General features: G+C 36.8%; 2 protein-coding genes across 9 annotated transcripts in view; both read right to left on the bottom strand.

Annotated features, from left to right (window-relative positions):
- Positions 1 to 21,849, bottom strand: part of LOC127505730 (solute carrier organic anion transporter family member 5A1) — a 49,938-nt gene extending 28,089 nt beyond the window's left edge. The window contains exons 1-2 of the mRNA XM_051881490.1: positions 21,809 to 21,849; positions 20,049 to 21,349 (exon numbers count right to left, since the gene is read on the bottom strand). Of these exons, the coding sequence (XP_051737450.1) occupies positions 20,049 to 21,003 (955 nt within the window). The 5' untranslated portion in view covers positions 21,004 to 21,349; positions 21,809 to 21,849. The remainder of the gene's footprint in view (positions 1 to 20,048; positions 21,350 to 21,808) is intronic.
- Positions 21,850 to 25,629: 3,780 nt separating this feature from the next.
- Positions 25,630 to 27,752, bottom strand: part of sulf1 (sulfatase 1) — a 105,875-nt gene continuing 103,752 nt past the window's right edge. For 6 of the 8 annotated variants that reach the window (XM_051881484.1, XM_051881483.1, XM_051881487.1 and 3 more), the window contains one exon: positions 25,630 to 27,378. In XM_051881484.1, coding sequence (XP_051737444.1) covers positions 26,627 to 27,378 — 752 coding nt within the window. In that variant the 3' untranslated portion in view covers positions 25,630 to 26,626. The remainder of the gene's footprint in view (positions 27,379 to 27,752) is intronic. The other 2 variants (XM_051881489.1, XM_051881488.1) reach the window with 2 other exon arrangements.

A 27,752-nucleotide genomic window follows, 5' to 3' on the forward strand; every position in this document is an offset into this window, starting at 1 on the left:
CACTGTTTGATTAAAGACCGTTTATAGTCAGGTAAACAACACGTAGCAGTGTTACGTCACCATTAGTTCCTCAAGTCTGTGGAAACACGTGGCCAGTTCGCAATAGGCTCCAGTTCACCTGGCTGGGAATAGGCTCTGGCTCCAGAACACAAAGTATTCTGGTGGAAAAGAGCTATGAGTAAAGTGTGAACTAGGGCTGGGTGGTATGATGGTATAAACTGTGAGACATGCAAATGTGCTACAGTTAGTACCACATTATATACATATATTCACAGTGCATATATCAATGAGGCTCATGCGAGAGTGATTAAGAAACATGGAGTAATGAGTAAATATATAGAGAAAATTTGTGTGTTAAGCAAACAACTAGTTTACAAAGTCTTCAAATGTCTTTAAATATGTCCCATCCAATCAGATTTTAAAGTTGAAACTATTCATTTTAAATTGTAACTGTTATTAAACTATTATATAGTTCACATTCAGGGCCATAGTGTACCCAGGGCACTGCTTCAGGTTGTTGCTGTGGGTGTGGGGGGGTGTGAATGTCCCCCTCAGTCGAAATGGTGTTGGAAATCAATTAACTGAAGGATGAGAGAGCAAAATAAGTGGACAGACAACACCTTGTGTAGGAAAGCTGCAAGAATAGGAATGGGCTGACTACAGAGCCTTGAGGTACTCCTAAAATTATGGTCAGACACTTCAAAAGGAATAGTAGCAATAACTCACTTCACTAAGCTGTACCTCAAGCACAAATCTGTGAATGTAGGAAACCACAGTCCTCTCGGAGGGCATTTGTGTCCCTGGGGCAGGTATGACTTTGAGGCTAATGAGGTGCAGAGGGGACACGGGGGCCTCAAAGGCCATAGAGCAGCAATGATCCATCAGACAAAAAGAGCAATGTAGCTGACACAGAGGAGACAGAAAGAGATAAATGAGAGAGAGAGAGAGAAAGAACTCTGTGCTTCATTCAGCAAACAACTAGCAGGACTCCTATGATTAATCTCACAACTTTTCATTGACATTGACCCACTAACAATATCTTAACCACACTGACAGAGCAACTTCCAGGTCCCTAAGACATCATTTTACGTAGTACAGATGTTACTAGTGATGCAATGATGCAATGCTCATGTGCTGTAATTGTTTTGGGACTTGACTCCTGACACAGACACACAAACACTTCTCAGAATGGTCAACAGGAAGGTTATGAGTTTTGGCTGAGAGAAATGAGTGATTCTGTATATACACAATATATATATATATATATATATATATATATATATATAAAAACTAAAACATCCTTCCAAAAATATCTAAGAATATGAATTTTCACTTCTACATTCCAGTCCATTTCTCACACAAATCTATAATTTAACCTCAAGAGACTCAAAATATAATGCAGTAGTTGTATGGACTACATTTATTGTACTTTTATGGTGATTTTTTTCTTTTCTTTCAAACTTGGAGCTTGACAGGGTCCGTCCCCATTCACTTCCACTCCGTGACATGAATGGAAGTGATTTGAATTTGGCTAAACACCTCCTTTTGTGTTCTGCCAATGAAATAGTCATACAGTAGGTGTCTGGATTGACATGAGGGTGAGCTAACAATGACAGAATTTACATTTTTGAGTGAACCATCTCTTTGACACAAGCTGATGTATAATCAAAGTGACAGCACTTAATCTTAACTGTCAGTAATGTAGATTTTTTTCATTATTACCATGTCCTCTGAATACTTCAAAGAGTGTTTTAGGAAAAACTGTGCCTTTCTGTATAACAAAGAAAGGTATTTTGAAAAATGTCAATGTTGTTCAGACCCCAATGTTCTTCAAAATATCTTTAAGTTTTGCATAAGAAAGAAAGTCATACAGGTTTGGAATGACATGGGGGTGAGTACATGATAACAGAATTTTCATTTTTGGGTGAACTATCCCTTTAAGCCAGATCTTTGTTAACTGGGTCATGCATCACCATTGTACTAGACAGGTTTCCTCATAAGACCAGATCTTATTCCAGAAGCTGTCACCTTCAGTAGGCTCTGCCTGAAGACATGTTAAGATATATTCTAACCTTTTCAAAGCAAGCTGGTAAAGCTGTCCACCTGTACACATATGCATATGGTCAGTCCCTCTGGCTACATCTAATGCTAAACTACACTAACGTTCAAAAGTTTGGGGCCAGTAAGATTATGGTTTTCCTGGTCTTATCCACAAATCAAACTTGGCTTATACTCAAAACACATGATTTCAACTAACAGCATGATATATTTCTAAGAGCAAATGTGTTGAGATGTTCTAAAAACAGACTTTGTTGTTTCTCCAATGGGACCACTTATAAAATCTTGTTTAAATAGTATAAAATGAGATGAGACACATTAGATCAGCTGCTTGAATAGTAAATTTAATAAGTCAAGCTACTGAAAAACATTTACACCAACAGATGTTCTTAATGCACTTCAGTTGCTCAGCTACAAATTAAATTTATGTATAGGTTATGATATAATGGAAGTTGTAATATTTATAAGTCAAACTAAAGCCACAATATGCAAGCACTTTTATATCTAATAGCTATTAGAAATAATTGATGCTCTTGTCTGCTATGCATTAGATAAACTATCAAAATGAGACCTCAAAGATTGTTCTGGGTTCTTTAATTACTTCATATATATTTTATATATATATATATATATATATATATATATATATATATATATATATATATATATATATATATATATATATATATAAAAAAAAATTAAAAAAAAGTAAACGGGACAGGGCACCCAGCCATGAACATTTCACTCACACCAAGCGACTGAGCACTTTATTTGCTGAACCGGTAGGTCTCACCAGGGGTTCTGCTGCACATTGCTGACTCCCTTCACGGTTTCTGCTGATTCTGATGCAAACGCGTGGAACTCCGACCGACGCTGACAGCAACATTCACTACAAATCTGAAACACTACTGCTGATGTTCCAAGTTCTACCCTAAACTGAAGACCACGGCAGGAATTGCTTTCATTAAAAATGCTTCGGTCGCTTACAGGAATTCTGTAACTTTATGAACTAACATTTTCACTGCATTAAGTGAAAAAAAGCTTTCAGTATAAATAATACAATAACCATGTCTAGTTCCTTTTGTTCTGCACAGTTAAGTAGTGACAGATCCAGAAACTGTCTATATTTGAGAGTATCAGCATGATGTCATGCTTTAAAATGTAAAAGCACCATTAAAAGTGGTCCATAAAATCCCAAAAATTACATGTAGCAAATTTTGCTACTCTTACTGAAAGTAGAAAGAGCAAAGCTGGTCTTTTCAAAGAAAAAAAAAAACTTCAGCTTAACACAATGTCTTCCCAATGCACAGAGGTGTGTGGGAATGGGACTGTCTACTACTACAGATTCCCCATGCGCTCTACTCCAGCTGGAGATATCACTAGGTAATCTTTCAGGGGGCTCCCATCTCCCTCCTACATCCTGAGGTGGCGCTAAAACTGCTGATATGCTCCTCATGGACCTGAACTCCTGTTCCACAGACTAATTGCCACCTTAATGTTATTTTCCGCTTTGGTTTTATTGGCTGCCAAGAAGTGCACTCAGGACCAATTTCCAGTAAGGTAAGACAGGACTTCAAAGCAAGAGAAAAACTTTGAATTGACATGTTACCTGCTAATATAACCAAATATAAACTGACTTATCAATTAAAACAACCCGTAGTAAAACTGGCCATGTTGTATTCAGCAAGAACCAATGCCATTTTGACATCAAATGACAGTGGCAAGCTTTTTTTTTTCCACTGCAAAATTTTCATTTTTGGGTGAACTATTCCTTTAACTATATCTACGTTTACGTGCAGTTAAATAATCCATTTATAATCGGATTGATGACTCAATCCAACTGAAAAACTTTCATGTAAAACACTTAAATCAATCCGATTTAACGCGATTTAAATTAAATTTAGACTGGATTGAAAAATGGTGGAAAATTGATGGTGTAAACCTGAAATAAACTGATCAACAGTAAAAACATTAAGCATGTAAACGCTTAAAAACGCTTAAAAAATACCTTGCTCATATACAATGCCATGATGCGTATGTTTATATACTGCGTATCTGCACGTTTTACCTCATATGAATGTGAATGTTTTACGTCTCATGTCTTATAAACCGGTCAGTGGATGAGACTAATAAAAGCTCTGCTGACATATGTCAGCTTTCTTTTCAGATATGTCACCAAGGTAAAAACACCAACTATACTCGCAGTAGCATTGTTGCCATTACTGCATTGGAGAAACCATTTCTGAATGCGGCGACTGGGCGCTATACACATTTAGAAGCGTTTGGAAGACATGTAATGCACATGTGAACTAACATGTAAATCTCGCTGCACCATTTATGGTTCAAAAGCAGAACTTTAAGAATCTGAACTCTGATTGGTATAGTAGGACTATAAATAGGGCAAGCCTTTATGACTGATGTCTGTAATGTCTGTTTTTTTTTTTTTTTTTTACAGACTCACTGAGGGAAAGATTTTTTTCCCCCACTAACAAAATTGACAAAATTGTTTTTTTGGGGGGTGGTTAGCATATTTAGACACTTGTGTTTCTAAATTGTGAACTGATACTGAAAGAATGGTCAAATTAGCCAAAATACTTAGCAAATAAACACAGGGCCCTATTCGGACAGGACTCGTTTTCATGGAGGACGTTAGAGAGATTTGTGTTTCACAGGCGTACGTTTTTTAATTCTTTTTTTAATTTTTAATTTTAATCTTGTCCGAATCCGCCACGTATGTTTTTCTTCACACAACCTCAGTAAAAATTCCAGTTTTTTACTGCAAGTTTTTTCGGCAAACTCAATGGTCCTTTGAGAAATCTAATCCCATCCAAAAGCAAATTTTTGATTGCAGATATTGTATTATACTAATGCTTCTCTTTATGTGTTTTTTGACCAACATGAGCTACCATTTGAGCACCAATCTTTCGCAAGCTTTCATTTAATTTGAATATGGATGGTCTCCGACGAAACTTTTAAAAATTATAAAATTAATAAATAGAGCCAAATCATGGAAACTGCCCATTTTAAAACAAGTGTCAGATTAGATTCTTGTATAGATATCTCTGCTCACTTATGTGGGTTTATTAATAAACAGCCACTTCTATAAACTCATGTGAAGTTTATTTAAATATGGTTATAATAATTTATTATTATTAACACTAAGTTATATCAATATCATTTAAAAAAAAAAAAAAAAAAAAAAAAAAAATTATATATATATATATATATATATATATATATACACACGTCACACGTAATGCACGCCAGCACAACAGATGACCTTCAGTAATGCCCATGTCTAGAAAACACACACTCCAATCTCTGTATTAATACAGAGATGTTAGTCCCATCCAAATCGGTACATAAAATCACAGATGTAGGGTGATAAGAATTGTAACTCAAATATCATTTAGAAAACCAGTCCCATCCGAATAGGGCTTAAATCCCTTAGCATTCCTGTAAAATTTTCCTAAAACACCTGAAACCAAAAAACAAAACACACACACACACATTTAGAGTAAATGCATGGTTTTGGTCTCTTTTGTATGTATGTGTAACACGGGCGGTACAGTGGAATGCTAACAGGTTAAATTCTGTGGAAATCTGTGATTCTTTTAGTGGAATTCTGCGAGTGCACACCTAAAAAGTTACATTTCAAAAGAGACAAAAGTATTGCATCAACAGAGCTGATGTTTCATCACATCCTCTGCCAGCACCTGAGAAGAGGGGTGGCTGATGCTAAAGACAGTCCTGGCCCAAACGCCTCAACACACTCTGGCAATCACCACCTCCATGTGACCTGCTGATCAAAGGCGCGCTGCACTCATTAATGGGCTTTAGCGCAGGAATGTTATTACGAGGAACTGCCCAAAGAAATAGTTGGTAATCCCTTTGTACCTTTCCCCTTGCCAACCATGGCGTCAGGTCATTCACCGTGAGGTCAGATGCTCACTCTGGCTTCCTAAATCTGTAATCCCATCCACTCTTGGAGCTCTATCTTGCTTTTTTTTGCATCTCTTTTCCTTTCTCTCACTTTCACTCGCTCCTTCTCTGTCACCTGACCATGAAATAAAAGAAGACATGTGGTACTAAACAACAGAAAACAAAGACAGAACAAGAAATAGTTTGAAACAGCTGCTAACCTATTTACTGCATAAAATAAAATAATTAAATTAAATTAAAAAATATATATAAAATAAAACACAAACATAAGATGATTTATAGCATAAATAAAATAAAATGAAAAATAAACAGCATAAAATCAAACGAAAAATAATAAAAATAAAATAATTAAACATAAATAACATTTTGAATACATATACACACTTTTGATGCTTCTATCATCTATGTTCCATACATTATGTCATCTATATAATAGTCTAATAATAGGCTGACAAACTTTTTCTCACTGATTTATTAGAGTCAGGGTCACAATCACGGAGGAGTGTAGTGAAGACGTGCACTGGCCATCAGAGTGCATGTCTATGTTTTCCTCACGCTGGATTACAAACTGGCTTTGCACTGATTGCATGAGCTTTAGAAATGCCTTTGCCATGACCCAGTATTTTGGGTAACTGACAGATGATCCCTCGGCACATTCTTTCTAAAAGAGCCATCTGGACCGACTGGCTTTTGCACACTGTATTTATCTGCACAGTGGTCAGAGACAATGAGGGCCCAATGGGGGAAGGGACAGTGAGACGGGTACCCACTCTTTTGTGTGTGTCTGGGCAGTGGTGTCAAAGAATGAAAGAACACACACCTGCAGCTTATCCATCTCAAAGTCAGTGACAGGTTGGTATAGTCAGGGTCAGTGGATATTCAGGGCTAAGCCCAGACATCTGTGGATGCATCTGGGACCATCCTTCATCCTTCAATATAGGTACATTTTAAAATATAAGTTGAAATGTTACAGATTACATAAATCAGAGAGTATTTGTTTTCGACTTTAAGCTGTCTATAGGATATACTGTATTTCTCATGTCTGTGAGGCAAGTAGCCTATACGCTGAGTTTTGGTTCATTTTTGCTCCAGTTCATGAAGACCGAGATGGCAGAAAGCACATCCTGTTTGTTTTCTTTATTTTACAAAAGCACAACGTTTTGTTGTTATTGTGAGTTTACACAAATAAAAGTAGATCCACAGTTTCAAATGATGTATTACTCTTATCTGTATGACCAAAAATATTTTAAGTTGCTTCCGCTGTTATTAATGCAAGTGATCACGCTGGTGCCTCGATGTCATGCAGTAGCATCCACACTCTGCACAAACACTTGGATATGTGCCCAATAATAGCGCACATGTATCTAGTTAACATTAGAGCAAGCGGCCATGTAAAGTTGCTACTACTTACATGTTTCAAAATGATAAGCCATATTTGAGGTCAATAGATTATAGGTGAACGTTTGAATTTCGTGCCCGACACACTTTAATTACCACAAGGGCCCGCTGTGAACGATATGTCCCTATTTTCCCCCTGTGACTTACTGACTAATAAAATTTTGGTCGACTAAGCCTCTGTATGTTGACTAACGTTTAGTCTACTATTAGGGGGCAGCCCTAGTGCTGCATTTATATTTTTGTATGTATGATAAATATTTTTTTGACCTTTCTAGCTTTCCATAGTCAGATGTAGATTTTACACTGATTAAAAATCGACTTCTGACTTAAAAAAAAAAAGAAAAAAAAAAAAAGTTTGATCTGCCGGATCATGCCATTAGGCCTTCAAAAGGAGTTTTGCAAGAACTTTAAAACACAAGCATGGACATTTAAAGTTAGCCAATTCTTCAGGCACAACAATATTATGCTATATTCTTTTGTCTCTGAAATATTAATCATATTAATCATTTAAATATTAATAAGTTTGGGGTTGGTAAGTTATTTAATGTTTTTGAAAGAAGTGTTATGTTCACCATGCACCATGTTCTCCATGCAAGGCTGCATTTATTTATTCCAGTGAAACAGTAATTTTGTGAAATATTATTACAATTTAAAATAATTTTTTCTGGTTCTATTTTAATATATTTTAAAATATAATTTATTCCTGTGATGGCAAAGCTGAATTTTCAGCATCATTACTTCAGACTTCAGTGTCACATGATCCTTCAGAAATCATTCTAATATGCTGATTTGCTGCTCCAATGTTGAATTTTTTTTTTATTTTTCAGAATTCTTTAATACAAAAAAAATAATGCATCACTGCTAAATAAAAGTATCAATTTCTATAATAATAATAATAATAATAAACTTAAAAATAATAAACAGTAGTTTATCTCTAAAACATTCAGTGACTAATGATCTAGATGAAGGGAAATCTGAATAAGTTCTGCTAATGTTTCTTCAGCTTGTGAGACTATAACTAAATTACAGAACATAACTGCCCTGAATGTTTTTATTATATGACATACAACCCCAATTATAAAAGACAAGGTCATAAAAGTAAATTCGGGGCTTTACCGAAATTGTAATCCCTGGAAGCCCATCTGTACTGGCAGCATGTGGGTGTACAATGCAAACCAAATCTCCAAAGTCCCCAATACCAAAACCAGCAATGTGAGGAACACAATCTAGAAGAATTCCTCAGAGTCATATAGCCAAAAAACAACCATGGAGATCCATCCATGCAAAGGATAACTAAGCAAGCCCTTTAATAAATCAATACTCCAGACAGTCTTCAAGAACACATCCAGACCTACTAAGCAGCTGATGTTACATCCACATTCATCTGCTGCTCTAAAATTGGGCAAGGTTTTCAAAATGAGATTAGCATAAGAATTGAGAATTTGGGCTAATTAAGTCATACACAGCAATGACTGCACAACTCAAGTCAACCAGCGAGCCAAAAGTGTTGTTACTTTTATATGACTCTGTACATGGCATAGACAAATGAAGTTTCATGCTACATTCCTGACTTTGTTTTCCAAATAACATATCAGAATGTCAACCTTTAAATCCCTGTACATGCACACTTTATGGACACATACAAAGTACCTCAAAAAAATGTCTTTTTCTATAGCCCCCTGAGCTGGGACTGAGACGTGGCAAACATTCTGTGCTTCAGAGAGCCTTATATCCTGAGGGAAGGTCATTAGATAAGACAAAGTCACATCCAAAACCCCAGACAGGCCAAAGAGTGATTAAGGGATATAAGCCGTGGCAAACGCACAGAGAAGCTACAAATCATCACCTTACCATGTATTTATAGCAAAACAACAGGGTTCAGTAAAAGATGGACAGGGCATGAGGGTTTGCATAAACTCTGTTTCCTCTCGTTCAGGTTTAATATGATTCCAACCACATATCGTGCCATTTTAACAAGCTGGAACAAGATGTCTTTTGAGAACGGGGGTCAGCAGAGACAATAGTGTCTTTTAGACCAATGATGTAATGGAGAGATTTAAATCCACAGTACATACAAAGCTAGAGGCGAATGCACTTCTTAAAGGAATAGTTCACCCAAAAAAATGACCCTGTATGACTTTCTTTCTTCAGGTGGAACACAAAAGATGGTTCAAAGACTGTGCTGGTTGTTCTTTTCCATGCGGTTGCATTAAATGGGGACTGAAGCTTGCAAGCTTCAAATAAAATGCAAAAGCATCTTAAAAGTGGTGACTCGTGCGCTACTTTCCAAGTCTTCATACAACAGCTTTGTGTGAGAAACAGACAGAAATTCAAGTCACTATACATTTAATATAGCTCTTTTTGGTAGAGTTCATCAGAGAAGTGATGTCTGACTCATAAATAAATCATTCTTTTGAACTAGAATAGTGTTGTCATTGTTAACTAAAACTATTAAAGATCGCCTGGGGTGAAAATCAAGTTTTTAGTGTTCTTTATATGTCTATGTGGTATTTTTAATATGCTTTAAGACAAACCATGTGCAAATTCATCAGTCAACACCAGTATTTTCTCCTGCAGTGTACCAAAGACAGTCTCAGAATCTCATTCTGTTTTGACTGTTGGTCAGATATTTGTATATTTTTCATTTCAGACTATGATTTTGGCTCAGATTCCATGATCACATCCATTACCATTCTGATACATCGACTTGTAGACGACCCTGTATAATTCGCTCTTCCTCTTCTTCTAAATCAGTTTCTGGTTCAAACATATGGCTGAATTAAACCAATATTTCCACTTGCCATTGTGTAGCGTTTACTACAGTTGACAGAGTGGATCAGGTAGTCTGAGCTGGCGGGGAATGGCTAGTGGAGGCTGGGAATAATTTGCATATTCATGTATCTAATATTCATGTATATTCATGTATCATACAAAAGGAAGCAAGGGTGTAGTTACATTCAAGCTATTTTAAGGCATAAAGAAAGCTTTAAATATGTCATTTTGATTAATCAAAGATGAGTTTTATGGGATGAAATTATTGACTGCAGGGAAATCATTTTAATAGAAAAAGCTAAAATAAAATAAATAGAAATGTTAAAGAAAATTAGAAATGTTGCCTTAAATTAAAAAAAAATAAAATAAAAAGTTTAAGTACTAAAATGACTAAAACTAAAATTGAAAAAAATAAATGAAAGCCCATTAATAAATACAATAATATGTAAACAATAGGCTATAAAATAACACTGAATCATATCTTTTCAGTGAATTATTGATCTGGTCTGAATGATCTTCCCACAAATCAGATTTATTCAGTTTTTGAGTTCAACTTACTGACTCAAACCCGTCACAGCGGTTAACTGCTTATTGGAGGAGAAGATTATCAGCGAATAGCAACTTAAATATCAGTCTGTCATCACATAAAGCTAACAAATTGGTTTAAAAGACTTGGTATTTAGTGCATAATCATATTAACAACTGTTATTAGATTTCATTGTGCTTTTGTGTCCTTCTTGAAACTTGAAATTCTTTGTGTTCCTTCACGTTCCACAGAAGAAAGAATGTTATAGAGCAGAGGTGTCCAATCCTGCTCCTCAAGGGATACTGTCCTGCAGAATTCAGCTCCAACCCCAGTTAAACACCTGAACCAGCTAATCACTTTCTTACTAGGCATACTAGAAACTTCCAGGCAGGTGTGTTGAGGCAAGTTGGAGGTAAACTCTGCAGGACAGTGGCCCTCCAGGACCGAGTTTGGACACCCCTGTTATAGAGGATTGGAACTACATGAGGGTGAGTAATTGATAACCGAATTTTTGGGTGAACTTTCCCTTTAAAAAATTCAACAGCTAGAAAGCAAGTGACGTTGGAAAACATCCTTTTAAAAGAGGTTCTTTATTCTTTGTGAGAGGAGTGAACGCCCCTTAAGTAAATGTGGACCAAAAATCTACTCAATCCTTCGGTCTTCCATTAAAGTGTTTATTTTATTTTATATATAGACCTGTATATATTGTCAGCAGCACTCAAACATCAAGAATCACACAACAAACACTTAATTAAGTGTTAAATAACTGCTTGGCTCATCTTAAGATGAGATTAAGATAAATATCTAGAATGAAGTAACCTCAAAATGCATCGAGGTACATCAACAAAAGACTAGCATGCTACAAATACAACCTAACATTAAAGGGTTAGTTCACCCAAAAATGATAGTTTTGTCATCATTTATTCATCGTCATATTGTTTCAAACCTGTATGAGTTTCTTTCTTCTGTTGAATGCAAAAGAAGATATTTTGAAGACCGTCAGTAACCAGACAGTTGATGGTAGCCATTGACTTTCATAGTACTTTTTTTCCTACTATGGACGTCAATGGCTCCCATCAACTGTTTGATTTTTTTGGCTGAGCTATCCCTTTAAAGGACTCAACAAGATGAATTTTAACTCCTCGTCCTATTCTCTTGTAGTTTTAACAGCCATTTTAATTTCAAAGGCAGAAGGCTGTAACTCTCCAAGGGACAAAGCAATAAAGTGATCTGTAATAATTTAGCTCAACCCGCTGTCATTTAGTGACAAACCCAGATCTGCAATTAGGGTTAATTTGCAGAATAAGACTGGTTAATTTGAGTTGTTCAAATTGACATGCATTGTTCGCAAACCCCTGTGGACAGGCAGTAATTACGATTAATGCCATAACAAGTGCTCTGATCCCATTTCAAACTCTATGTGACATCTGTCAAAGCCAATCTGGCAGCTCACAGGCACATAGGTGTAATGGCCTCATTTGTAATGTTCAAGCCATATAAAATGTCAATGTACAAACATTGTGTGGATTTTGTGAGCAGCACTACTATAAAATGTGCCCTAAAGCAAGCCAACTGTTTCAGATCATACGAAAACTGAATACCAAGTTTTCATGTGACCTTTAACGATACCAAACACCAAACGCTGCAATTCGCTCACCCGGAAACACCCAGAATTAGAATGTATTGCTGCAGAAAATCAATTGATGTTTGTACTGAAATAGAAGACTTTCTAATAATACAGTTCATGTCCGGTGACATGACGCATTCACAAGGACGACGATGGGTTTAAATGAGGAGGAGAGACAGTGACAGCGTGTAGTAAAAAGCTCACTGGCTACTTGCTGAGTAACCCTAAGTGTAACCAAAGCCTGTGGATGAGTTTGGAAGTGGCTGTTCCGTGATACGGGTGCCAATGTTCTGTAAGGCCACACAAGAGCACAAGCACAGCCCTGGGAACATGATCGCACATAATGGATGGAGCGTGTGGAGGAAAATATTAAACTCAGGAGCAAGAGAGGACGGATGGATGAGGCTCTTTGTGTGTGTGCGTCATAAGAACTGTTCAGCACACAAAGAGGGAAAACTGTAATGCATTAGGATGAAAAAGTAGGTTGTTTCTTCAACTTTGGGCACTTTTACAAAACAGGAAGATTTGTATTATTCTCTTTCTTATATGAAGATCACACAACAACAGGCTTAGACACTTTTTACTATAATTTCATTTTTTATTTTTGCTACTTTACAAAGGCTTTTTATGTCTAGACTCTATATTGTTTTACCCTTGTCCCAGGATTTAATCTTTAAAGGGGACCTATTATGCCACTTTTCACAAGATGTAATATAAGTTTCTGGTGTCCCCAGAACGTGTCTGAAGTTTCAGCTCAAAATACCCCACAGATCATTTATTATAGCTTGTCAAATTTGCCCCTATTTGGGTGTGAGCAAAAACACACCATTTTTGTGTGTGTCCCTTTAAATGCAAATGAGCTGCTGCTCCTGGCCCCCTTTCCAGAAGAGGGTGGAGCTTTAACAGCTCATGCATCGATTGCTCAACAACAACTTTTACAATGCAACTGGATGTTTCTGAATGGTTAGTGGATAAATTTATGTAGTTGTTGTGGAGTTGATTCAACTCATCGACTAGCATGTGCCGTCATGTTAATCTTTTGTGCAAATCCAGCGTTAAATTGACCCTTGATTGGGAAGCAGTCCGGCGTAAAATGACGGCATGGCAACAACACTCTACTACAACAACTCTTCCTCTTCCCTAAAGCAGCCCAACATAGCCTCACACCCTTTGTTGTGGCTTCGCGGGGGCAGGGTTTATGTAAATTTTAGGGTTAACGATGTCACCAACCCGGGAAGCAGCTCGTTGTAGTACCAGCCGTTTGTTGTAGTCCTTAAAAAGCGATTTCTGTAAAAGAAAATATCTCCCTTTGCATTGAACTTTGAGCGTTGTAACTTTTCAGATGTTGTTTATGCTCTAACAGCAAAATTACACACTAACTAAAGTTAAAAAAAGTGAAATATAATCAAGGACCTTTTTAATTTTATGATAATTCATCGTAAAATTGAAAAATTGTCCCAGAGTTGTAGAGTCCTTTCAACCACAGTAAACAAATAAATTTGCTACAATAAAGTTTTTTTTTTCTTCTAAATTTAGCATACTTACACTATATTGCCAAAAGTATTGGGACACCCCTCCAAATCATTGAATTCAAGTGTTCCAATCACTTCCATGGCCACAGGTGTATAAAATCAAGCACCTAGGCATGCAGACTGCTTCTACAAACATTTGAGAAAGAATGGGTCGCTCTCAGGAGCTCAGTGAATTCAAGCGTGGTGGTGATAGGTTGCCACCTGTGCGATAAGTCCATTCGTGAAATTTCCTCACAACTAAATATTCCACGGTCAACTGTTAGTGGTATCATAACAAAGTGGAAGCAATTGGGAACAACAGCAACTCAGCCATGAAGTGGTTGGCCACGTAAAAATCACAGAGCGGGGTCAGCGCATGCTGAGGGGCACAGTGCGCAGAAGTCGCCAACTTTCTGCAGAGTCATTAGCTACAGACCTCCAAACTTCGTGTGGCCTTCAGATTAGCTCAAGAACAGTGTGTAGAGAGCTTCATGGAATGGTTTTCCATGGCCGAGCAGCTGCATCCAAGCCTTACATCACCAAGTGCAATGCAAAGCGTCGGATGCAGTGGTGTAAAGCACGCCGCCACTGGACTCTAGAGCAGTGGAGACATGTTCTCTGGAGTGACGAATCACGCTGTCTGGCAATCCGATGGACGAGTCTGGGATTGGCAGTTGCCAGGAGAACAGTACTTGCCTGACTGCATTGTGCCAAGTGTAAAGTTTGGTGGAGGGGGGATTATGGTGTGGGGTTGTTTTTCAGGGGTTGGGCTTGGCCCTTTAGTTCCAGTGAAAGGAACACTTAATGCTTCAGCATACCAAGACATTTTGGACAATTTCATGGTATTTGGGGATGGCCCCTTTCTATTCCAACATGACTGCGCACCAGTGCACAAAGCAAGGTCCATAAAGACATGGATGAGCGAGTTTGGTGTGGAGAAATTGACTGGCCTGACCTCACACCTTTGGGATAAATTAGAGCGGAGACTGCGAGCCAGGCCTTCTCGTCCAGTGCCTGGTTCCATAAATGTACTTCTAGAAGAATGGTCAAAAATTCCCATAAACACACTCCTAAACCTTGTGGAAAGACTTCCCAGAAGAGTTTAAGCTGTTATAGCTGCAAAGGGTGGGCCAACTTCATATTAAACCCTACGTATTAAGAATGGGATGTCATTAAAGTTCATGTGCACGTAAAGGCAGGTGTCCCAAAACTTTTGGCAATATAGTGTATCAAGTAAACAACAATATCAGTGTCAGTTTTATAGAATATTACGAAAATGAATTGACAGATAATGTGAAGAAAAAATAAATCAAATTTATATGTATTTACAGCAGAATGTTTTTATTGTGTTATTTTGTCACATTACGCAAAATTATTCAATTGTGTGTATTGAAAATACATAAAATTCTAGCTGTTAAATTAGCCTTAGCAAGACAAAGAATATTTATATACACCATTGGGCATTGTTAGTATTTTCTAAAAACCCACAGGGCCAAAAGTGCCTGTAGTTGAAGAAACACCCAGCAAAGTTAGAGTCTCTCTCTTTCTCACATACGCACACACACAACATGCAGCAGCTGTTACCCCCTTCTAAATTTAACAGAAGCGGGCTGACAGAGTAGGTGTTTTTACACAGGGCGCCCTGATATTGTGCACACCAATATAACAGAGCCTCCATCCATCTCGCAGTATTCCTCAATTACTACCGCAAATAAAACTGCTCTCCCACCAGGGAGCTGTCAGTGCATTAACTATCTCTGACAAAAAGCGCAACAGCCAAAACAGGCATAATGCAGGCCCTTAGTCATTATAGTGTCAGAGCCTAAAGTTGCAGAGCTGCCTACAGCAGCAATATTACTTCATTCTGCATTTGGCAAACAAAAATACACCGACTCCAACAAACAAAACCAATCCAATCAAAACTGACCCCCTCGGTCTATAAGCCACGAGCAACTCGCTAAGAAAATCGTTGGCCTGTAAATCAGTCAAAGAAACACCTGGGCCCCCACTTCACTAATGAATTGCCACCTAAGAGGAAATTGCATGCTGCTGATTGCGGGTCAAAGCACTATCCATTGTTCAAATGAAGAACAAGACCATTAAAGGGATTATTCAACCATAAAATTTAAATTCTGTCATTATATACTTACCTTCAAGTCATTCCAAATCCATATGTCTTTATTTCTATAACATTTTAGATAAATGTTCTGGCCTAGATGACTTTGAATGACTTGAAATAAAATGCAAAGCTCAAAAAATGCAAAGTGGTATAAACTTTTTTTTTTTTTTTTTTTTTTTTGACATCCCCAGTCTTTAAGACGTCTATTTGAGTGTTTGCTCATCTGCAACATGTCTCTAGGACGTTTCCTGTTAGATGCCATATAGACATTTAGAAGATGTCTTTAAGATATGATAAGATTCCAGCGAAAAAACAATTTGTCCACACCAGACGCAACGCGATTATGAGACGTCAATCAAAGATTACAGCCAATCAGAAGAGTGCGTGGGCGGGCTCTCTCGGCAAGCTCCAATGGCACTAGCAACGAAATGAACGAAACATTTTAACATTAAAAAAAACAACACCACCACCACATACTGACTTACTGAAACAATCTTTGTCAAACAATACACCTGTCTGTTCACAATGAGTTGACAGTTTGAACGTTCTTGTTTCCTTTCATTTATTTTAAAGCTCTGAGGTAAATTGTCAATTGTTGCTTTCAGTACGGCTATAAAAGACACACAAAATGATATTCAAACTCACATTAGACGCTTTTAACATTAAATAAAGCAAATAAACAGTACCTGAGATTATCATTGCCGTACTTTGTGTTGCTGTTCCAGCCGCGGCGTCGCGGAGAAATAGAAACCGTTTCTAAAATAGAATATTCGCGTGTCGCCGTCGCGGCTGGTTAGGACAAAAACTCCAATTAACATGGAAAAGATACCTTTTATCGCTTGTCGCGGCGCCGCGTCGCGTCTGGTTAGGACACGGTGGACAAAACCCCAGATTAACATGGAAAAGATACCTTTTATCATGTCGCATCGCATGTAGTTAGTACTAGAATGCATGTACAATTGCTTTTTCTAGATGTTTTTACACAGCAGACGCTTTCCAGATTAACAGATCTTTAGCAGACATCTTACAGACCTACCTGTGCTATCTGGGTTCATTCACTTCCATTATATTAAAAAGAGTAACCAGGATATTCTTTAAAATTCATCTTTTGTGTGCAAGTAAATGAATATTTTTTACTAAGTATACTATTGTAATTGTAATATTGTTTACTATGTCAACTATGTAAACTATGAATATTTTTGGCTCTGTGGCTAATTGCTTATGTTCTTCTATTGTATGTGGCTTTGAATAAAAGCATATGCTGATTATATAAATGTAAATGATGACAGAATTTTCAAGTTAGGATGAGCAACGTCTTTAAGTAAAGAGGTTTAGTGTGCAGAACCCTTAAAATGTGAATCGTAAAAGATGCTCTTCTCAGTCTTTCTACATGTAAGTGTCACTGACGACTGAACAGGGGTCCGTTTTAGTGTGTGAAAGTGTGTCAGAAAGAGAAGGCGGCGGTGGACAGTGGACTTTGATTAACTTCAGCTCATTAAAATGAATCTGCCTGAGGGATTTTGGGGTATGTAAATGTTTTCACTAGGACTCCTTGTCCGTTGAGCACAACTAACTCAACATAGGTGAAAGGTGTCAGATCAGATGAAAGGGTGCAGAGAAAAGAGAATAAGCATGTTTTGCAATGATAAACCTTGTCTGAACCGTGTGAAGAGGGAAGTATAACGGCCCTAAGCGACACTATTCAAATGTGTGCGCAGCTCAAACAAATGCTGAGGACGAAGCAAACATTCCACACCAATTCATCTCAACGTACAGGAGATTTCAATTTGTCTTCTTGCCCCAAGTGCTTTGCACAAATTCTAATGGGGTTTGAAATAATTGGAAGAGTGAGATGACAGAAAGAAAGTAGGCACAATAATTTGACACAATAATGATTCGTTTTATGATTCATATTATTTTTAGCTGCCTGTTAGATGCAGTCTCTGAAATGAGACTCAACCAAAAGTCTAATATAGGTACTTTTTCCTATAATTCAGTCATTTTACTTTATCTAAAATATCATATAGAAAGAAAAGCACATGGTAAAAGCAATCAAACAGTAAATCAGATATGAAAAAAACATTTAAAAACAAAAATTACACTATTGCAAACTGCATTTTCATCATCTTAATCAACCCATTTATACAAGATCAGGAAGACCAAACTATAAGAAAACAGCTCTTTAAGGTTTATATTCTATTTCAAGACAACAACATAAAAAAAGAAAAAAAAAAAAAGAAAAAAAAATTCTCTCAGCTATGAAGCAAAGTTTCATGGGAGAATGAAAACCTCAGGCTGTCAGAATGTAGTGTGTGAATACAAAGAAAAGCCAGTTGTTTTGTCTCTCTAGACTAGCTCATTTCATGCTCACTGGAATGGCTTCAGGTGGTGTAAGCGGTGATCAATACATTGACTTTAAGGCTACAGCATATGTACTTTATAATGGGGTGCTCTTTATTCCAAAGACTGTGTGTGCATGTTCACTTAAGCATTATCACCCATCACAAAGGCCCCACCCTGATCCTGGATCAGCCCTGGGCTTCTTTAAAAGACACTGGCTGGGGGTAACAGTCAGACGGGTTGTGCCACAGACAGAGGGCCGTCACTGCCCCACTTACTCACCAAGCTGAAGATAAAGGGGTCTTCCTATAACATTCAAAATCACTGGTCTGTCCCAATCAATCAGCTTTGTTTGGTCAAAACCTGTCACTATGCACACTCTCTGCATACTTCATATTTCAATGGTAACCATGGTTATGACTTAACACGCTGATAATAGCATGATGGTGAATAAAACCAGAACAAGAATATTACTTAACATGGATGTCACATTTTTTTCAAGCATTTCCTCAACAAAAATCTCCTTAAACACAACACAGTTGCACTAAAGGGGCTTCATACAAATTCATAAGCATGCTCAATCACAGGGTGGAAGGAATGGGATTTGGAAAAGATTAAGGATAAAGGTATATGACAGAGGAAAGAACAAGGGTCATGTGATCATTTAAAATACCCCCTTGACTTGCAATGACCTCTGGTGCTGCTCCAGAATTAATTAAATCACTAAAAAAATTATTTGTGTATATTTTAGGGCTGTCAAACGATTAATCGCAAAGTGTGTTTACACAATATACGTGTATGTACTGTGTATATTTATTATGTATATATAAATACACACATACATGTGTATATTTAAGAAATATTTACATGTGTATTTATATTTATATATAATTTATATTATGTATAAATATTTTACATATAAATATTTATATATGCATAATAAAAATACTCAGTACACACATTATGGAAAGAAGCTTTTTTTGGATGCGATTAACCGCGATTCATCGTTTGACAGCACTAATATATATATATATATATATATACACATTTTTAAAAAAATATATTAAATTAATCAGATCAATTTAAAAAAAATCTAAAATAAAAACTAGTGTTTATACATTTAATATTTATCATTTTTATATACATATTTTTTATTTTATATTTATATATATATATATATATATATATATATATATATATATATATATATATATATATATATATATAGATATAGATAGATAGATAGTGTATATTTTTAATATTTATAATTTTATATATAAAATTAATCAGATCAATTAAAAAAAATATCTAGATTAAAAAGTAGTGTATACATTTAATATTTATAATTTCTTATTTTTTATTATATATATATATATATATATATATTATATATATATATATATATATATATATATACACACACACACACACACACACAATTAAAATATATTTGATTTATCAGTTTAATGTTTTAAAAAAATCTAAAATAAATAGTGTTTATATATTTAATATTTATAATTTTGTTTTCTTTTTTTTCTTTTGTTTAGGGAAATTTAATAAATATAATTAATAACTTAACTTAATGTAATAAAAGAAAAAAAAAAAGATTTAAATTAAAAAACAACTGATGACAATGTTAACAGATATTAGAAACTAAAGGTCATTCTGTAATCAACAAGTAGTAGCTATGTAATGTACACAGTATTACTGTGACAGTAAGTAGGACATGGCAAAAACAACAAAGAAGTTTCTTACCAAGGTAGAGGGATGCGTTCTCCTTTTTCACGTTATCATCCAGGTACGTTGGTCCCAGCGTGTAGATGGGAGTGGATCCCATGCCCACCAGGACCTGGGCGCAGATGAATAGGGCAACATATATGGAGTGATCGTTGCCCTCTTGGTCTCGTGCACAGGACGACACGTCCAGAGCGTCCCTTCTGCTCCCGTTCCCATTCAAGCACAGGCCCTTGTTCCCCGTGGAGGAGTTGACCTCTTGGATTTGATAGGGTGGAGAGATAAAATGTGGAAGGGAGAAGAGAGCTGCTCCCACAGCGATAAACACCCCACCTACCGCCAACCAGCGTGGCCTCTGGCCTCGACCCCCGAAATAACTGATGAAGACCACCACCAACAGACTTCCAATGTCAAAGCAGCTAACCAGCAGTCCTGATTCAGAGCTTCTAAGGCTGTATCTCTTTTCTATAGTGGTGATGACACTACTAAGGTAGCCCGAGACCATCAACGACTGGATGAACGTCAGGTAACACATACAGAACAGAAAACACCTAGAGTCTGACAGAATCACCCTCATGTACTTCCTCACAGGAAAGCGGATGAATCTTGCCAATGAAAAGCCTATTTTTTTGCCACCGGCTCGGTTGGGCTCAGTTTTCATTGAGCTACTAAGACCCACCATACTGGACATCGAAGGGGAGAAATCAGTCCTGGTGGGTGAATCCAGTTCGCTTGAGTCTCCTTTCTGCCGCAGCTCATTGAACACCAAGCACTGGTCAGTATTTACTAAAGTCTGCGTCGTGCTGACCAGCCTCGGTTCAAACGTCTCATTAACATTCGGACAGCTGCCATTAAGAACAGGCAAGCTTTTGGATTTGTAGTAGCCACCCGGATCTCCGTACTGTCCCTCGAATTCACAGACTTCCAGAGACTCTGATATATCACTTCTGGTCTCATCGTTATAAGGTGAAGTCATTTTGGCTGCTTGGAGTCAATGCAAATAGAACTATAATTTAATTATAAATTAAAGTTTACAGCAGTTAGACTACACAGACACACAATAAAGAGGTACACTGACTACACTTCCAAGCATGGTTCCTCTGTATACCTGTCCAACTGCTATTTTTCTACATATTCCTCATCATAATAGATTGGAAAGTGATCATATCATATGCAAGCATCATGTGCTGCCTCATCTAGAAGTGTAGCAGCAAAAAGTTCAATTCATTTCATTATAAACAGGAGGAATTGATCTCTGGTCATGGTGCTGAAATTATTCTTTGTAGTTGAATGATTCAGAAGAGATTCAGCTGTGCAGAATCCTGAAAACAATGGAAATAAAAACAAACTAGTATTAGTATTTGCTTACTAACGGTTCAAGAAGCAACACAAACAGCGTTACAGATCCTGTAATTTGTTTTGTGAAGTCGAGCTGCTGTCTGGTAGATTAGTGGTCGAGCAAGACAAAGAATAACAGTAAACGTGCGACGGACCACTGATAAAACACTATCAGAAAAATTTAAAACCGTGTCAACCTGCCAGAATTGTTTGTTTATCTAATATAACTAATTACCGGCCTAACGTTTAAGAAGTCACGACTTTATACATGAATGTAATTTAGAGAAATATAGTACTATACTGTCAGTCCAAACACTTATCCTTTCAGTGAATTAATTCACAGCACATTCCTTTCAGTTCGACTCTAAGCTCTAAATAAGACATCGAGAAAAACAATAATGAACTGCATGAAGAGTGAACTGAATGAAGAGTAGTGTACTTACACGGGCGATAGAGACAGAGGTAGTGAGTTGTTGTCCTCGACACGGACAGTGAGTCAATGAGATTGCGGATTTGATGAAGGGGGTGACGGAGCCCTCCGAGTGCATTCTGGGAAATGTAGTCCCCATATACCATTGTTTCTAAAATCCCTATTTTTCACGACCTCACATGGAGATATATTATGCTGCTGATGACTAGCCTACAGAAAAACAATAACAAAAGAAGCTTCTTCATGATGACAACTATCACATAAAAAGATTCTTTAAGTAATAATAAACGCATGCAACCCGAACTTTATGGTCTTCTTCAGGGATCTCTCTCTCACCCAGGTGTCAAGCTGACCTTTGACCCATGTCTTTGGACAATGTCGCTCTTTTTTAGTGTTTATCACCACTCTGCTCCCCAAAAAAGTCTTAGAATGTGCATGTGGCAGTGTTTGTGCAGTTTAAGGAGTTTCCAATAAAAGTCTGCGAGAAGCATGTTGATTATCATAAATATAGAATGTATATAAAATGTATTGTAGCTTCAGATACATAACTCTTGATTCACTGTTTCATAGTTGTTCCAGGAATGTTTTTTCCCTGAGTCATGTCTCGGTCTTGTCTCCTACGCTCCGATGAAGACAGCAAACCAAACCAGCCCTTATAACTTTCCCACATGCCTGTTAATTTGTACTCAAATGTTCGTTGGTGAAATAATTCCAGTGGCACCCCCTGGTGGTCAGATTCGTCTACTACATCCACATTTCGCTGATCGCTGTAAATGGGTGATTCTGCAACTACGGGCACTTTTGACACTCCCAATTTATAAAAAAAAAAAAAAAAAAAAAAATCAACCTCTATGAATTTTAATTTTAACCATCACAGTCTGTAATACATATAAATGTTTATTTTTTATGGTTTTCATCTCTTCTTACAAAATGTCCTTACCGCAACATTACAATAACGGTAATTTTATACACTTTTCTTTTTTAATTTCTATAAAAATGTAATACATTTACATAGTTACTTTCAAGATTTGTCCATTTTTGTAAATACAGATATTAAAAAATAATTTAAAATTAGGGGATTTTATGATATTCTTTATGCCAAGGAAAATTTTGATGCTAAATTGATTTAATCCACGCCAAAGATAAAATATTTCGCTTTTTATGACAAATATTGTCATTTTAATGTGTAAATCATCTCTAGTTAAAATAATTTTTGCAAACAACAGTCTGATTAATAATTAAAATAAATAATTGCTGCGGTAATGACAGCTTGTGTCGGTATAAGGACAAAATATTAATGAGGCATGTTAATAACCTTAACAATAGGTTACTGTAGAGAAAAACAGTAACAGACAACAGAAGGTATTTTGTCAAAGAGGTATTGCAGGAAAGACTGGGTTAAACTGATTTTCTTGTTTCAAAAACTAATAGTTTTATGAATTTATATTATAACAACAAGCTAATTTGAGGCCTTCAGTATTTTGTTTTGTCCTCTGGTTTCTTCTGTTTATCTTCCACTGTCTTATTTTCTGATTTGTCAGTTTATCTGCTCTTTTTTAATGCTCTTTCCCCATAACTATTCACATCTGTCAGGGTCTTTTCTCATTACATCTCTGCATTTCTCTCATCTTATTAGATTAAATTGGTATCATCTAGGGTTCAAAAATGGCATGTTTATATTTAGATTACAGTATAAACCTTGAATTTGTCTCTACCGCAACACCTAAAAATGTTGCGGTAAAGACATGTTGCGGAAATGATATTTTTGCTAATATTGCTGATAACTGTCAGCTAGCAAGGTCTGATACATCAGTTTTGACTTTTAGCACCACATATACATGTATTCAACAGTGATATAAATTAATTTTTAAAATGTAGTTCAAAATACACAATTACTAAGCTGAATGGTAAGGACACATAATAAATACTGAGTAAGAAAACAAAATCTTTATCTTAGTTTTCTGGATCTTGTGAGTGACCTAATGGGAATGGCCCAGTCTGTAAGCCATGTGCTCACAAGCTAATTTCTGTTTCCATAGAACCTAGATTTGTTTGGCTTTGAACAAATGTCATATTAAGAGTCTTTTTTTTCAGTGTGGCGGTAAGGACTCAAAAGTGTGGGACAGGTGTATTTAGATGAAAAAAGTCATATAAATGATTAGTAAACAAACAAACAAAAAAACAAAACAAAAAAAGACCTTTAATATGGTGTAAAGTAACATTTATATGAAACTAATTCATTTGAAATAATGTCACATTGTAAAAGAATCAGCTAATTTTATGCATCTCAACATTGAAACCACAGGTATGGGACATGAGCAAAAATGGTGTTTGGACCTATAAATGCTTCATAATTTTTTAATTAAATCATATTATTCATTCATTATTTTTTAAGTTAAAGTGTGTAATGACACTGTGTTTATATTTATGAAGCTTTAGATGACAAATTTGAACAAACCTTAAATTTCACTACTGGGACCTAAAAGTGCCCGTATTTGCAGAACCACCCAAATATAGCCTACTGTAGTAGCCAAAGCTCAATCAGCATTTCATTACATTATTCTCAAAATGTTTTTTATATATTCAAATACATTTTATACGGATACATTTATATTTACTTGTGATTTCTTTACATTACTGTATTGAAGTAATTTAATGAATATCGTGATGTTATTAAAATGTCTGTTTTTGTAGCCGAGACTTTCCATGGCTTTGTTTTAAAAAAATATATTAAAACTATCCTACACCTTCAGCAAAATGATACTTTGAAAAACTGAGCAATGAAAGCCGAACCAAGATCATGTTCAGGTTTAGACAAATTACAGTGCTGCCCTCTAGTGGTACATTACTATTACTAGACTACAACTGTAGAAAACGCTTCAGCAACAACACTGTCGGAATTTGTAAGTAATAAACGAACGAACAACATAGATTGTTACAATCAGCATGTAAAAATGATCCTTTCAGTAATGTCTAATATCTAATATTTGAAAATACTTATTACAACATTATTTTCTACACTTTCCTACAAAAGCTGTCACTGGGGCGGTACCCTTTCAAAAGGCACACCTTTGTACCTAAAGAGTGCATATTAGTACCATAAAAGTACATATTAGTACCAAAATGGTACATACTACAACCTTTACAGTCCCAGTGACAACTTTTGTAGCCTAACTTTTTTTTTCTGAGCGCGTATGCAACGTTGAGGTTAAGGGTTTAAACTTTGGAATCAAGCAAATCGAGTTAAATGTAATAAATCACTTCTGAAATTGTATTGTTGCCAAACCTGACCAGAGTCTCAACGTTACGGTTAAATAAAAAAAATAAAAGTACATAAATACTGGTTTCTGCTGCCTTTCTGGAGTGTACATATTTATAGAGCAAACATGAGGAAAAATGAATGGCATTTGTAGAGTAATGCCAAGGCAGCCTGTTCAGGACTTCCTGACAGAATGTTACTAAAGGCTGTTATTCAAAGCACCCAGCCCAGGACATGGCCTAAAATAAAGAGGGAGGGAGGGAGAGGGGGAGAGAGAGAGAGAGAGAGAGCACAACTTATGTCTAGAAAGGATAAAACATCATAAAAAGCATAAAATAAAAAGTATGATACATATGAAAGATAGCATAGATGTACCTTTGTACTCAATTTACCTGACAATAGGATTCTAGAAGGCAGAACTGCACCTTCTACACCCAAATGACACCAGATAAGAACACTAACTATAAAGTTGTTTACTTTACAGTACATTACAAAAAGCTCTACAACTTTAATTTGCAGTAAATTCCTTGCATTGTAAAATCCAATTTATATAAAAAAAAGTTAAAGGCACAAGGTAGGTGAAACAAACGTTTGGTAGATTTTTATTTCAAAACAGCTTCTTGGCTTTCCAGAAGCCAGAATTGTTCCAACACCATTGGTTAAAAAGTAACGTAATATTTGCAAATTTGGCAGGTCACCTCATATTCAAACAAATTTCTTCAAAAATGAGTTTAGACATTTTAATTCTAAAATACAGGACAAAAATGGTCAAAATTCTGAATAAATGCCCATCTCACATTCTTCACAAATGAAACAAGCCATTTTAAAAATTATTACTGTGGGTTAGTGAAAATCTTAAGAGTCATCCATGATAAAAGCACTTATGGTGAATGCCCTTCTTACATTATATGGACCGAATACAACTGAACTACACAAAATTTGTGAGAAAAGCATTTCACCAAGAAGTCAAACCATTAAACCCACAATCCAAGTGTATAAAAAACGTGTTTTAGTGTAAACAGTGAACTAAACCCAATAAGCTGAAGTAAACATAGAAGAGGAGAACAACAACACTCATTAACGATAATGTGAATCCAACAAATAATGACTTGTGTTGGTGTCAACAGAGTTGTTTATGTCTAAATGAGACTGAAGAATGCGTTGAAGTCGAGAAACATGGGAAAAAAGTGCATCAAATATCTTGGGGAAACAATCTGCATGTGGTTAATTCAAAACTGAATGCAATGGTTTCACCATTTTAACCTGTTTCTTTTTCTTTTTTGATTAAAAATATATTAAAACCTTACTTTGATGTCATTTTCCCACTTGAGATTTAAAACCAAACCCAACATTTAAGATGCATCCAATATTTTACCTCTAAATTTTTATATTTATATATATATATATAATATATATTTTTTTTTACAAAATACATAACACTGATTTCTAATAAATGGAAGCACCTGTAAAAAATAAAATAATTCATTGGATTATACAGGAGAGCAGTCCATGCTCCGTGGGGTTAGTGTCTCTGAGTTGGCTGGCTTCACAGTGCATGGCAGCAGTCCATTCTCAATGGGATGGGCCCGCGGCGCTGCCCTCCTGAACGTCCCTGGGCTTGTGGGTAAAAGGTTTGACGCTTCCGTTCCACCTCTCATGTATGGTTTCTCGCCATGCTGGAAGTGTTTCCCTAGCTGGCTCTGGAGGTCTGGCTGGCGGTGGCGAGAGCAGAAGGTAACCCTGGGCCTGAAAAATGTCCTCCTCTTCTTCCTGCAGGTGGAGATCCAGAATTTTAGAGCTGCGCAACACAAAGTCATGGTGGGTCTCCAGTTCGGTGACTCCGTTGCCGCTAAACGTCATTCCGTCATTGTCCAACTCGTTTTCCAGCTGTTGAACCCAGGTATCTCCTCTTGGAAGAGCGCTTGGTTTGGTTGGGCGGCCCTCTGGGAGTTCATTAAGAGACTTTAAGAGACTCTCTTGAAGTGTTTTGGGCCTTGGGGGACCTGTGGTGACGGGGCTCGGGGGCCGTTCCTCTTGGATGGGGGATCCAGCACCGCTGGCCTCCTCCTGGACCCCGGAGCCCAGCTCAGCCAGGGGGTCAAGCTTATCGGTTTGGTTGAGTGTCTTTAAATTTCTCAGCAGTGCAAACATTCTATCTACATCCTTCCAAAAGTTCATCCAGTCATCCAGAACGGGACTGTAGTTGCGCCTGTGTTCGTACAGACTCTCATTCACGCTGTACAAATCTGCCAGTCCTTGCCAGTCGAAGTCCTCTGTGAAATTGGGCAGGTTAACCTTTGTGGACGTCCCAGGCTGGTTGTGTTCTGGGAAACGGGAGAGGGGGAAGCGAGAAAAGTCAGTAAGGGCTGGCGATTGCTGCGCAGAAAAGCTTTGCTTTGGAATGCGTCTAAAACATGCAGTTATTCCCGGCCTACTCCTGCCGAGGGCTCTTGAATTAGTGCCCCACACACCACTGCAGTGCTTTTTTAAAGCCTTGAACCAACAGAAAAGCTCTATTTTGAAGCAGTAAAGCAGTGTGAATGCAGATCAAGACAACAAATGTCCTCCAAACGGACACCCAAAACCAATACATTGTAAATAAAGGGTGCGCAGACAGACTGAAAATCTGTGCAATGAGGTTCAAATCAAAATGAAACATCCAACAAGAGACTGAAAAGATGGAAAATCCTGGAACCAA

The sequence above is a fragment of the Ctenopharyngodon idella genome, chromosome 23 (assembly GCF_019924925.1).
Source record: "Ctenopharyngodon idella isolate HZGC_01 chromosome 23, HZGC01, whole genome shotgun sequence".
Lineage (NCBI taxonomy): Eukaryota > Metazoa > Chordata > Actinopteri > Cypriniformes > Xenocyprididae > Ctenopharyngodon > Ctenopharyngodon idella.